This window comes from Hemicordylus capensis, chromosome 8 (assembly GCF_027244095.1).
Source record: "Hemicordylus capensis ecotype Gifberg chromosome 8, rHemCap1.1.pri, whole genome shotgun sequence".
Lineage (NCBI taxonomy): Eukaryota > Metazoa > Chordata > Lepidosauria > Squamata > Cordylidae > Hemicordylus > Hemicordylus capensis.
In genome coordinates this window covers 10,007,191-10,020,194 of record NC_069664.1, presented here as the reverse complement: position 1 = coordinate 10,020,194, position 13,004 = coordinate 10,007,191, and the positions used below count along the sequence as shown (strand labels likewise).

The 13,004-nt window shown below is 49.9% G+C and overlaps 1 protein-coding gene across 12 annotated transcripts in view; it reads right to left on the bottom strand.

Annotated features, from left to right (window-relative positions):
- Positions 1–2,789: 2,789 nt before the first annotated feature.
- The window catches only part of FER1L5 (fer-1 like family member 5), an 87,983-nt gene continuing 77,768 nt past the window's right edge, over positions 2,790–13,004 (bottom strand). For 7 of the 12 annotated variants that reach the window (XM_053270216.1, XM_053270221.1, XM_053270213.1 and 4 more), the window contains 8 exons: positions 12,877–12,965; positions 11,636–11,731; positions 10,989–11,130; positions 8,899–8,998; positions 5,696–5,907; positions 4,842–4,951; positions 3,757–3,904; positions 2,790–3,230 (listed from right to left, as the gene is read on the bottom strand). In XM_053270216.1, coding sequence (XP_053126191.1) covers positions 3,132–3,230; positions 3,757–3,904; positions 4,842–4,951; positions 5,696–5,907; positions 8,899–8,998; positions 10,989–11,130; positions 11,636–11,731; positions 12,877–12,965 — 996 coding nt within the window. In that variant the 3' untranslated portion in view covers positions 2,790–3,131. Of the gene's footprint in view, positions 3,231–3,756; positions 3,905–4,841; positions 4,952–5,695; positions 5,908–8,898; positions 8,999–10,988; positions 11,131–11,635; positions 11,732–12,876; positions 12,966–13,004 lie in introns of those variants that run through there. The other 5 variants (XM_053270214.1, XM_053270218.1, XR_008311153.1 and 2 more) reach the window with 5 other exon arrangements.

Genomic DNA, 13,004 nt, shown 5'->3' with positions numbered 1-13,004 from the left:
TGTCGTTTGTAATGTCATCCACCCTGATTCAAGGTAGGTAGGTAAACATTTGGGGTGCAAGTGGGTTAACTTGTGAACCACCAGACTGATATGAACCAAATTTCCTACAGCTCTAGGGACACATATGGATGCCCCAATGGTATAATTTGTGATGATGTCAACCACCCCCATTCAAGATGGTGGACACGTAGACATTTGAGGCACAAGTGGGCTAACTTGTGAATTGCCTGATTTGAACCAAATTTGCACATATGGATGCTCCAATGGTGTAGTTATGATGTCATCCACCCTGATCCAAGATGGCGGACGTGTGAACATTTGAGGCGCGAGAGGTCTAACTTGTGGATCTCGATTTGAACCAGACAGTCCAGTTGTAGGGATAGTGAGAGGAAAGTAAGCAGATTAGTTCTTACTAGAACTACTTGACTTCTCAGCGCAAGTACCTGCTGCAGCAAAAGGACACCATCTGAGGAGGCATTCCCTGCTGGGTGAGAGAGAAGGCAGAGGATGCGGCCCATGTTATGTGGACCAGGACTTTCAAAATGCTTGTATTAAAAAAAAAAAATCCGAGGGGGATGGGGCTTCAACTCAGTGGTAGAGCAGAAGCTCCCAGGTTCATTCTCTGGCAGCATTGCCAAGTAGGACGGGGAAAGACTCTTGCCTGCAGCCTTGGAGAAGCCGCTGCCAGTCAGTGTAGACAATACTGAACCAGATGGACCAAGGGTCTGACTCAGTAGAAGGCAGCTTCCAGTGTTCCTAACTTGTACGTCTTAGGCATTTAATGCAGCTATACTCCAGTGCTTGGGAAGCCTGTGCCATGCTCTGTGTTGCCAAAACCAAGCCAACCTTCTCTCCCTGTGCTTCCCTCCGGCCTCAAAAAGCACCCCTACTCTGCAGACTTACTCCGGCACCTTCAGAAAGGGGTTCATGTTTGGCTCATCCCTTCCCTTCCACTCCGGCCTCTCTTCTGCCTCCTTGTCCGTCAGGAGCTCCAGTGTCATTTCAACCTTGCCCTAGAGAGAGGGTGGCCAACACTTCATTGCCACAATGCGGGACACACATTGTGTGTGTGTGTGCAGGTGTATGCCATGGTGATTAAGAGCCTGAGTATCATTGGCGTATATTTAACTGAATTATATGCTATTGAATAGTGTTATTCTTTAGAATATATTCAAGTTATACCACTTTTCAACCCCAAACCTCTCAAAATAAGAAACTGCTTGCCCGCCACCGAAACGAGAGACAAATGCTGTCCCTTTAGGGACCAACATTTCATCCTTGAAATGAGGGACATTTGGCAACCCTACCAAGAGATCCAGAGAGGGGCGAGGTGCATTGCCCTATGGCAAGGTCTGCTCCAAAGCAGTACAGCCAAAGTGCGACTAGAGGTTGGCTTGGATGGTCCCCCGTGTCCATGCAATATCCCTGGGGAGGAGAGCCAGTCTTGTGGGAGCAGGCATGAAGAGTCCCCTTTGCCAAGCAGGGTCTGCCTTGACTTGCATTTGGATGGGAGTCTGCATGGGTGTGCTGTAATAAGGTCTTCCCTTTGGGGATAGGGCCATAGCTCAGGGGAAGCTTTGCCACTCGATACAGCCACCTTGCTGAAGTTCAAAAGGTTGTGGTGTGGTCAGTGCCTGGAAGGGAGGCTCATCTGTGTCACCTTTGGGGGATGGGGCTGTAGCTCATCTGCTTTGCATGCAGGATGCTCCTGGCGGCATCTCCCGATTGGGTTGGGAAGAGACTTCTGCCTGAAGCATTGGCAAGCTGCTGCCAGTACAGGGGCATAACTATCATAGGGCAAGGGGAGAGAGTTGTCTGGGGGCCCACTGCCTTGGGGGGCTCCCCAGAGCCAAGTCACATGACTGACTCCCCCAGCTGCGCACCCGCCTGGGCTTCCTTCAGTTGGATTCATCCTCCGAAACGGATGTGAGTGTTCAGACCTGGAGCTACCAGAATCGCAGGTCTTTCTCTAGGACCATTCAATGACTTGCATCGTCCACAATTTACAACAGCTTTTTAAAAATAATTTAGGATGATGTGGCACATAGATAGATAGAAATTTTACTATGCTCTTTGTTACCACTATTCATTTCTTTACTTCATGAGCTGAGCTTGGGGGGGGGGTGGCATTTAAAATCTTGTCTCTGGGCCCGCTCCAACCTTGCTACGCCCCTGTGCCTGTCCATGCTGACAATACTGAGCTAGCTGGACCAAAGGTCTGACTCGGTATAAGGCAGCTTCCTAGGTTCCGGTCATTATCATTTCAACCTGTTCAGTTGATTTAGAAAACCAAAGAAACTCCATTTTTGCCTAGAAAACCTCATTTTAACTTAAAGTAACCCAACCTAACTCAGGGACATCACTGCCTCTCACAATTAATGCTGTTATCTCTCTCTAGCTAAAAAAACTTGTTAACACAGCTAAGCTTCCCAGGCTAAGAAAACAGGATCTAACCAAATAAGGAGTAATTACCCGATGAACAATGAATCAGGCATTCGCATGCGTACTAGATATCTGGACCACCATGCTGTGTCTAGGGTGTCAGCACCATTTATTGTTTGTATAAATGTAAGGTGCACCTGTAACCAAACTGTAATCGGTTTGAGAGCATGAGCCTACTGATTATCTATTGCTGTCTGCAGAGCAATAAAGCCTCAATTAATAATTCCCAATCCTTGTGTCTGACTGATTGGTTAAGTGGACCCAGGAACGAGCCCCATCCACATCACAGTGCTGGTATACCAGCAGCCCTGCTCCTGAAACCAATGAGAATCACACTCCTCTTAGCTTACATTGTTTTTAATTAAAAGGGAGCTGAACAGAACTTTGGAGGTGTGCAATGACACCCCGCCCCCTCTCCCTTCATCTGGAGCTAGTCTTGCTTCGTGTCAATGCTGTTGGCTTGTGGTTGAACTCAGGGTGTGTGTGTGTGTGTGTCTTTCTGTAATGGTGGGGGGGCAAGGCCTGGGAGGGCCCATGTGACTTGGACACGTGATTGGGAAGCAACTGGGCTCTGCTCCTGCAGATGGTTTGCAGACCACACGAGAGGCAAATAAAGATGCTTCCTTTGCTGCAGGAGATTGCCAGCAGGAGTGGTCGGAGAGCAGAGTTGCTGCTGTTGCAGTGAACGGCTAAGTGTGCTTTTTCTTGGCCTTGTGCTTCCGCTTTCGAGGCCGTCTGTTGAAGTGTATCTCCTTCATGGGATTAATCAACTTCATTGCCAGGTAGCCCTGAGAAAAAGGAGGGAGAAGGCACAACGTGGTGACCCATTTGGACTCCCGTACAATTCTTGACTAGCAAGCATGAGGTTGCCGGTTCAAATCCCCGCTGGTGTGTTTCCCAGACTATGGGAACCACCTATATTGGGAAGCAGCGATATAGAAAGATGCTGAAAGGCATCGTGTCGTACTGTGCGGGAGACGGGTAAACCCGTCCTGGATTCCACCAAAGACAACCACAGGGCTCTGTGGGCGCCAGGAGTCGACACCGACTCAACGACACACTTTACTTTTACCTAACAACTCTGCGGGCTCTCCAGAATGAGTTCCAAGTATGTGGCTGAAAGGCCCCATAGCTCAAGCTAAGTCGGCCGCCCAGGCCAAGCCCTCCTAAGAAGAGTCCTCCTGGATCATGGGTTTTGGGGAGTGACAGTCAGGTGAGGTCGTGGGACTGCAGAGGAAGCTGGTGGCCAGTCCATGGCCTGGGCGGGTCTCCCTTGGCGGGTCCCCCTCTCCCTCCCTTTGCCAGCAGACTCACGGGCGCCGAGTAGATGAAAGCACAGAAGAGGAAGAACAGCAGCACGATGCAGAAGAAGATCAGGATCTTCCACTTGCTCTTCTGCCAGATGACGAAGCGGAGGCTCTTCAGTGGGGCTGTGAACCACAAGAAGGAGGTCTCTGGTCTCCTGGACAGAAGGGAGAGGACGCAGGAATTGGTGTTGTCTTCGGGCGTTGTGGTAAGGAAGACGTCCTACACTTTCTCGCCTCCGTTAGTTCAGGGGATGGCCGACCTGAGACTCTCTGGCTGTTAGACTACAAACCCCATCGTCCCCTGCTGCAATAGCTAAGCAGGATCTATCTTGGTTTACATTTGGATGGATGACTGTGTGTGAGGTATTCCCCTTAGGGGAGGGGTAGGCAACCTGAGCTCTCCAGCTGTCGTTGAACTACAACTCGCAGCATGATGGGAGTTGAAGGTCAACAACAGCTGAAGAACCAAAGTTGCTTACCCTTGCCCTAAGAGGATGGGAGTAAGCCACCTAATGGCACAGCGGGGGAATGACTGGACTAGCAAGCCAGAGGTTGCTGGTTCCCTGTTGGTATGACCATGGGAAACACCTCTTATCGGACAGCAGCGATAAAGGAAGATGCTGAAAGGCATCATCTCATACTACACGGGAGGAGGCAATGGGAAACTCCTTCTGTATTCTACCAAGGACAACCACAGGGCTCTGTGGGCGCCAGGAGCTGACACCAATGCGACGGCACAACTTTAAGAGGATCGGGCTGTAGCTCAGTGGAAGAGCATCTGCTTTGCAGGCAGAAGGTCCCAGGTTCACTCCCAGGCAACATCTCCAGGTAAGGGTGGGAAAGACCCCTGACGGAAACCTTGGAGAGCTGCTGCCAGTCAATGTAGACAATACTGAACTAGATGGACCAAGGGTCTGACTCAGTAGAAGGCAGCTTCCTCTGTTCCTAACTTGTACATCTTAGGCATTTAATGCAGCTATACCCCAGTGCTTGGGAAGCCTGTGCCATGCTCTGTGTTGCCAAAACCAAGCCAACCTTCTCTCCCTGCGCTTCCCTCCAGCCTCAAAAGGCGCCCCTACTCTGCAGACTTACTCCGGCACCTTCAGAAAGGGGTTCATGTTCGGCTCATCCCTTCCCTTCCCGGCCGGCCTCTCTTCTGCCTCCTTGTCCGTCAGGAGCTCCAGTGTCATTTCAACCTTGCCCTAGAGACAGGGTCATTGCCAGAATGAGGGACACACATTGTGGGGGTGTCTGTGCAGGTGTATGCCATGGTGATTAAGACCCTGAGAATCATTGGTGTATATGTAACTGAATTATATGCTATTGAATAGTGTTATTCTTTAGAACATATTCAAGTTATACCACTTTTCAACCCCAAACCTCTCAAAATAACAAGCCGCTTGCCTGCCACCAAAATGGGAGACAAATGCTTTAGGGACCAACATTTCATCCCTGAAATGAGGGACGTCCCGCGTAATGAGGGACATTTGGCAACCCTACCAAGAGATCCAGAGAGGGGCGAGGGGTATTGCCCTATGGCAAGGTCTGCTCCAAAGCAGTACGGCCAAAGTGTGACTAGAGGTTGGCTTGGATGGTCCCCCGTGTCCATGCAATATCCCTGGGGAGGAGAGCCAGTCTTGTGGGAGCAGGCATGAGGAGTCCCCTTTGCCAAGCAGGGTCTGCCTTGACTTGCATTTGGATGGGAGTCTCCGTGGGCGTGCTGTAAGGTCCTCCCTTCGGGGATGGGGCTGTAGCTCAGTGGCAGAGCCCCTATTTTGCATTCAGACAGCCCCAGGTTCTATTCCTGGCTGCATCTCCAGGTAGGGCTGGGAAAGACGCCTGCCTGGAACCTTGGAGAAGCTGCTGCCAGTCTGGGTAGACAATCCTGAGCTAGCTGGACCAAGGGTCTGACTCAGTATATGGGAGCTCCTATGTTTATTCCTTACCGACACTCGGGGCTTGTCGTCTTCCCACACGATGCATGGCCACCAGCCCCGCATGTTCTTCTGCACAAACAAGGAGGTTCGCTTTTGTTTGCGGTGGCGGAAAGGAGAGGAGGGGGAAGCCCTGCCATGGTCCTCCAGCAGCATTTTCACTGTGCATTGTTGAGGCCGTTTGGCGGGCGGTGGCATGCTGGTCAGGTTCAACTCCAAAATGCCTGCAAACGAAGTGTGGGGTGCTCAGTCTTTCCTTGCCATGCACAGCGGAAAAGGTGTTAGGACGTAAGAACAGCCCTGCTGTTTCCCCCAGTGGCCCACCAGATGCCTCTGAGAAGCCCACCAGCAGGAGATGAAGGCATGTCCTCTCTCCTGCCGTTGCTCCCCTGTACCTGGTATTCGGCAGCATCCTGTCTCTGAGCCTGGTGGGAACCTATAGCCATCAAGACGACTAGCCTTCGATAGACCTCTCCTCGATGAGTTTGTCTGGGCCACTTTTAAAGCCAGCCAGGCTGGTAGCCAGCACCACATCCCGTGGCAGAGAATTCCATAGATTGATCATACGTGGTGTGAAAAAGTACTTCCTTTTGTGGGCCCTGAATTTCATGGCAACCAGTTTCATGGGATGCATGCACAGTTCCTCCATGGATCGGTGTCTGAGACTCTGATCTGCTACCTTTAAAGGCAAGGTGGATCGTGGGCATGAACGACAGGGCCTTTTTAGTTGTGGCGCCACAAATCGTACCCATATTTTTTTTTGAATTGCTCTGCACATATGCCCCAAAGTGGTTCACGACAAAGTCGGACCCAAAAATACAAAAGGAAAAAAATTAAAGCCACAGATAAGATCAGAAAACCCTCAACACAGGAGCTGCATGCCCAGGGCTTTCCCCCGCATCATTATTGTTGTGTGGCATTTAAAACAGTGTTAGGCCTGGCAGGTGTAGTTTCTTGTTTCAGACAAGAGCAGCTGGATCAGAACAATGGAGGGAATGGGGTAGTCCCTTACATTAGGGGGCTTTAAACCTACAGTATCCCTCTGCTGTGCTCAGGAGCCCCCTGATCTGGCCACTAAAGAAAAACTAAGCCCATCCAGGCAAATCTACCTTCTATCTAAATATTTCTCTAAGGCGTACCCATCACCAATCCCATGTGTGGCAATTCTCGCGAGAGTTTGCGAGCGAGCTGCCTGCAGGGAGAGAGGAAAGCGGCAGCACTGGTGGACAGGCTTCAGGGCGAGGTGGGAAAGAAAACGGTGGCCGGGGGTGGGGGGAGAACTAGAAGTGCAGATGCTCTGTGCCCGGCCCAGCTAGTATATTTTAATTGCATTAGCTTCTTTTATTCTCCACACTAATGTATTACTTGGATTGTGAGACCAGTGTTCCCTTTAACAGGGATTCCCAGATGTTGTTGACTACAACTCCCAGAATCCCCAAGCAAAAGCCATTGCAGCTGGGCATTCTGGGAGTCGTAGTCAACAACATCTGGGAATCCCTGTTCGAGGGAACACTGCATGAGACTTTTAGTGATGGAAGCCATGGAAATCCTTCCATAAGAAGCTCCAAGCCCACAAGACAGAGCAGAACATCAGTCTAATACATAGATCTATTATACATTTTGAAGCATCTGTGGATTTGTTTGTGCAAAATAAAGTCATACTTCCCCAGTTCCTACAAAGTTTGCATGAACAAGCCTGCCACCTGAATTAGCTGAATGCACTACTTTTTATACCAGAATATGCTGGGTGAAAGGTATGGTTATTTTATTTTATTTTTTAGAATACATTCTGAATATAATCATTTTAACTGTTCTTTGATTTTTAATATTGAATAATTAAATCAATAATTCCAAAATCACATCATGCCCAGGAGAAGCAGAAGATCTTTCTCAGATTCAAGTTTACTATGATTCAAAATATTCATAATTACCAAGACACATTTGTTCACCCAGGCTTTTAATTAGAAATTGTTGTGTTTGATTTTTAATAGTTCTAACCTTTTAAATTTTAAATTGTTGGAATGTTTTAACCTTTTTATTTGTTGTGTTTATTGTTTTGTTGTAAACTACCCAGAGACTTGCATCTTGGGCACTATACAAATACGTTAAATAAACAAACAAACAAATATACCATATCCTGTCTTAATCTTAATTTTTATGAGATTTAATCGAGTTTAGGTGTTTCTCAATTGTTTTATTCCGTGTTCTTGATTTTAATATAAACTGCCCTGAGCTACTTCAGGAAAGGCGGTATAGAAATGGAATGAAGGAAGGAAGGAATGAACAAACAATCAATGTTATCCAGTAATTAGTCAATAAATTGAATGTTTGAAATGGCATGAAATTGCCACTTCAGAAAAACTGTTCTTTTACTTCCTTTCCCCCAACACATTAATACAAAAATCATTTGCATCTTCTATTTATTTAATTCTCTAAGGCAGGCCTGCTCAACTTCGGCCCTCCTGCAGACGTTGGCCTACAACTCCCATAATCTCTGGCTATTGGCCACTGTGGCTGGGAATTATGGGAGTTGTAGTCCAAAAACAGCTGGGGGGCCTAAATTGAGCAGGCCTGCTCTAAGGCATACCCGTGGCTAATCCTATCCATGGCAGCTCTCGCAAGAGTTGAAAGAGCTGCCAGATAGCCACGGGACGGGTGGACGGGAGGAAAATGGCCGCTGTGGCCACCGAAGAAAACTCTGGCTGGCCAGAAAGTGGTGGTGGGGAGAAGCCAGTCTGCCCGCCAGCCAGCAAGGGGCGGGGGTGGGTGGGAGAAGAAGCCGGTGCCTGGCTGGCCGAAAAGTGGCAGATGGGCCAGCTGGTCAGAAACGAGGCGGGGGGCAGCAGGAGGGAGAAGAAGCCTGCCAGAAAAGTGGGGGCGGGGGGAGAGAAGAAGCCAGGACCTGCCCAGCCAGAAAGCAGTGGCGGTGAGGAGACAAGAAGAAGGTGGCGTGCAGGCCGGCAGGGGAAGAAGGCAGCGGTGGGTGGGTCGGCCGGCCAGAGGCGCAGATGTTCTGTGCCCGGCCCAGCTAGAATATTTAATTCCTTGAACTTTCCTCTCTCTGTAATCTATTGCAAATGACTTTGCCTGGTCAGTGACAGGCCTCCCCTACTAGTAAATAATAAATATAGGTCATTTTCCGCATAGGATAAGCTGTTATTTTTGCAACACTTTGAGATGAAGACGTCTTACACCCAGTTTGGGATTCTCCTTACCTAGAAAATCATCAGCCGAGAATTTGTCATTGTCCCAGATCTGGATGATCAGTTTGGGGGGCACTTTGTGCATGGTTTCATCCAGGCTCCAAAAATGTTGCTGCAAAATGGGTGAGAGGAAAAAAAGGATGTCTGAAAATGGGAAAGCAAAGAGGCTCTCAAAGAACCTTCCAGTCCAGCCTCTCACGGTTGGATCTTTGGCAAGACCTATGGTAGGTCACAGGTGACGCTTTGCACCAAGCAATCTGGTCCGGCTTATCTCACCCATCTGTATATTTCCTTTTAACAGTGGGGCGTAATCGCAGAATGGTTTCAAAACCTGGATCCAGTGAAAATTGGGGAAAGGCTGTTCTGTCAACACATTCTCTTGGGTTTTCTGTGACAGTTTGATCACCCTTTAGAATTTTTTTAAGATAGCCATCCCAAAGAGAGCTGGTCTTTAGGGATGTGCACAGAACTGGTTCGGAGGCCCTTTTGACGGGGGTGGGGTGGGGTGTCTAGCTTTAAGAGCGGGGGAGGGTGCACTTACCCCTCCTGCCATTCCCCCCTGCTGGTTTTGAAAAGCCCATCAGGGTGGCAGTGTACCTCCCTGCCACCCCATTGCCATTTTCCATATATGATCGGAAGTCCCTGACACGCCTGTGCACATCGCGCATGCGCCCATGCCCGTGCCGGCGTGCACAGGCACTGTAAGAGATTCCCCTTTAGGGGATGGAGCCACTCTGGGAAGAGCATCTCAGGTTCCAAGTTCCCTCCCTGGCAGCATCTTCAAGAGAGGGCTGAGAGAGATTCCTGCCTGCATCCTTGGAGAAGCCGCTGCCAGTCTGTGTAGACCAGCCCTGCACAACATAAGGCCTGGGAGCCAGATCCAGCCCCCAGGGAAATACTCATAGTGATTTTGGCAACTTCTACACCCACAAAGTTAAAGCATGCCGTCAATTGAGTTTCAGCACCTGGCACCCACAGAGCCCTGTGGTTGTCTTTGGTAGAATACAGGAGAGGTTTATCATTGCCTCTTCCCGCGCAGTATGAGATGATGCCTTTCAGCATCTTCCTAGATCACTGCTGCCCGATATAGTACCAACGGGGATTTGAACTGGCAACCTTCTGCTTGTAAGTCAAGCAATTCCCCACTGTGCCACTTAAGGTGCTTACAGCTTTCTTTGTGTTGCCACCCCATCTTTATTCCTCCCCCACAATGATTCAGGTAAAACTGAAGAGCTCTGTGTGAGTCAGTGGATGGAGCCAAATGCTGTGTCTGTTAAAAATGATTCATTCATTCATTCATTCATTCAATTTTGTTCGTTTTGCTGACCAAGGCCTTGAGAGAATCATAGCTAGGGTGCAACAGAATAGCAGAGAAAATGCTTTTAAGGCACCCAGTAGCCACAAGATGGCAGCATCACTTCAAGGTCCTTGCCTTTCACATTTGCAGGATGTCTATACCCAACCTGTGGACTGGATTTATCACTGTCCCAGATACGTCCTCCTCTTAATTTTTCAACAGTTCAGCGCGGTTAACAATGATCACTGGCACAGACAGCATGCCTTGCGGACTTGGAACTGCTGTTGCCCACTTCCAGACAGGCAGAAATTGTAACTGGGAGGTCCCCTCCGCTCGGGTTTCGTGTGAATGTGGTCTAAGTAGGCTTCCTGGCTGAGATGGCATTTGAACCCAGATCTTCTCGTTCCCAGTCCAGCTCTAACCACTGCACCACACGCTCTGACAGTTAACCCCGATAGTCAGCACACAAGCCTGTGTGTGGAAGGCAGCCCCCTCTGTAAGCCAGGGCAACAGGCATTTCTGGTTTGGGGATTTCCCCACCCTGCCTCATGGAGAGGTGGCTCCAGTTTCTAGGGATGTGCAGGAACACGCTCAGCGCTCCCTTTCTGGAGCGCCGAACCTGTTCGGACACGGGGCTGCTGCACTCCTTCCTGCAGCCCCCGATTGGCTGGCAGGGGAAAAGCGGCAGGGAGGGGGTGAGCAGGTAAGAAGCCCCTTACCTGTCCTGTTTTTTAAAGGCACCCCTCCCTGCCCTGCATGAGAGTGCACGAACAGCCTGTGTATATCCCTACCAATTCCCACTCACCTTCTTGGTGAGAATGCAGATCTGCTCCATTGGCATGTAGTCCATGGTAAAGATAAACCTCCAGTTGAAGTTGCCATCTCCTGTCAGAGACCTGTAATGGATATCCGTCTTCTGCTTCTCCTCCTCCAGCCCCTCCAGCCACCTGGAAGCAGAGCGCACAGGGAAGGAAGCCCTTCTGAACAGCGTTCCCCCTAACAGGGATTCCCAGATGTTGTGGACTACGACTCCCAGAATCCCCGAGCAAAAGCCACTGCAGCTGGGCATTCTGGGAGTCGTAGTCCACAACATCTGGGAATCCCTATCAGAGGGAAGAGTGCTCCTGACCCCCTCTTCATGAGGAAGGGCAGGGCAGAAACAGCTTTTCTGCTCGCATTTCTCTCCCCACTTTCATTCCACCTACATTCGGGAAGAAATGTGGGGAATAAGAGAAGCAAACCGAAGGAGGAGTGGAAGTCAAAGCGCTGGAAGGGTATTCAGGCACAGAGCAGGACCTAGGTTTAGGAAGGCCGTGAGTCCTCTGCGTGTCCCATACAAACATCGGCAGGCAACCTGGGCTCTCCAGCTGTTGTTGAACTACAACTCCCATCATCCCCAGCCACATGGAGAGTCAAAGCGGCCTGGCCCTGCTCTACCCACTTGCCACATACCCTTTCACATAGATGTCACTCATCCTGTCTCCAAAAATGTTGGTGTCCTCCAAATCCACGTCTTTGGTGTTCCAGATGATGCAGCGAAGTTCGTATCTGAAGGAAGGAAGAAGGGGAGAGCCTGGGTGCCGGCGAGGGGTGGAATCCAAAAGAGCCCTTTCTTGCTGGAGCCAAGCCCCACCAAAGAAGGCCCCTGGGAACCTCCCCTGTGCCTGGGAGCTTTCTGGTGCTCCCACTTAGTGGTGGCTAAGGGCCAGTTTGCAAATGCTTGGAGGAGGGCAGCAAAGATGATCTCAGGCCCAGGGGTCTGGAAATGGAGTCCTCTGAGCAAACATCGGGGAAATGACTTGACTCGCAAGCTAGAGGTTGCCAGTTTGAATCCCTGCTGGTATGTTTCCCAGACTATGGGCGACACCTCTATCGAGCAGCAGCGATATAGGAAAGATGCTGAAAGATGCTCATATTGTGCGGGAGACGGCAATGGTCAACCTCTCCCGTATTCTACCAAAGACAACCACAGGGCTCTGTGGGCACCAGGAGTTGACACTGACCCGACGGCACACTTTATTTTGAGAGAGGTTAGAGTGGCTTGACAATTGAACCAATTAAAAATGATGGGGGGGGGGGGCGGCGCTGGGGGCTCTCCCTTGCTGTTGATCTTCAAGCAAAGTCTGAGCAGTCAATCCTCAGGGATACTTTAGCTCTGGATTTCCTCTATCAAGCAGGGGGCTGGTGGTCTCAATGGCATCCAAGGCCCCCAACTGCCCATTCTGTGTCTCAGCTTAAACATGACATTTTGCACAGGAGCTGAGTTGGATGGGGAGAGGGATGGTTGACTCTACCCCTGTAACTCAGAGCAACGGAGGCCTGTGTGAGCCGGCTTTCCCCTGGATTGTGTGGCAAGAGGTGTGATTTGTATTTTATTACCTGCAAGGCCTTCAAAGCAGCTTAAATATAGCAGCTTAAATTTATTTATATAGCTGCTCTTTCTTTAAAAGGAAATATGAGAGCAAGCATCCATGCTTCTGGGAATAAGCATCTTGAATAGGCAGGGGTACAAGCTCCCCTCAGATAGATCAGGATAGCCTGTTAGTCTGCATAGTGAGGCAGGGGCTGGCTCTGCTGGGAGGCCTGTAGCCAGCAAAGGGCTCTTCCTGGCTCTTAGGGGATGGCTGCAATTTGCTCCGAGTTTCAGAGGATCTTGGTGTGTGTGAGTTGGTGTGTCTCTTCGTTGCACCTACCTCTTGGGATTTCTTGGGGTGATGTCAAATGGCGGTCCTGGTTCACCAAGGCTTTCTGGGAAGACATCAACCCACATCTGCACCTTCCCCTCGATAGGAGAAAGGCACAGGATTTAGAAAGCAATCCC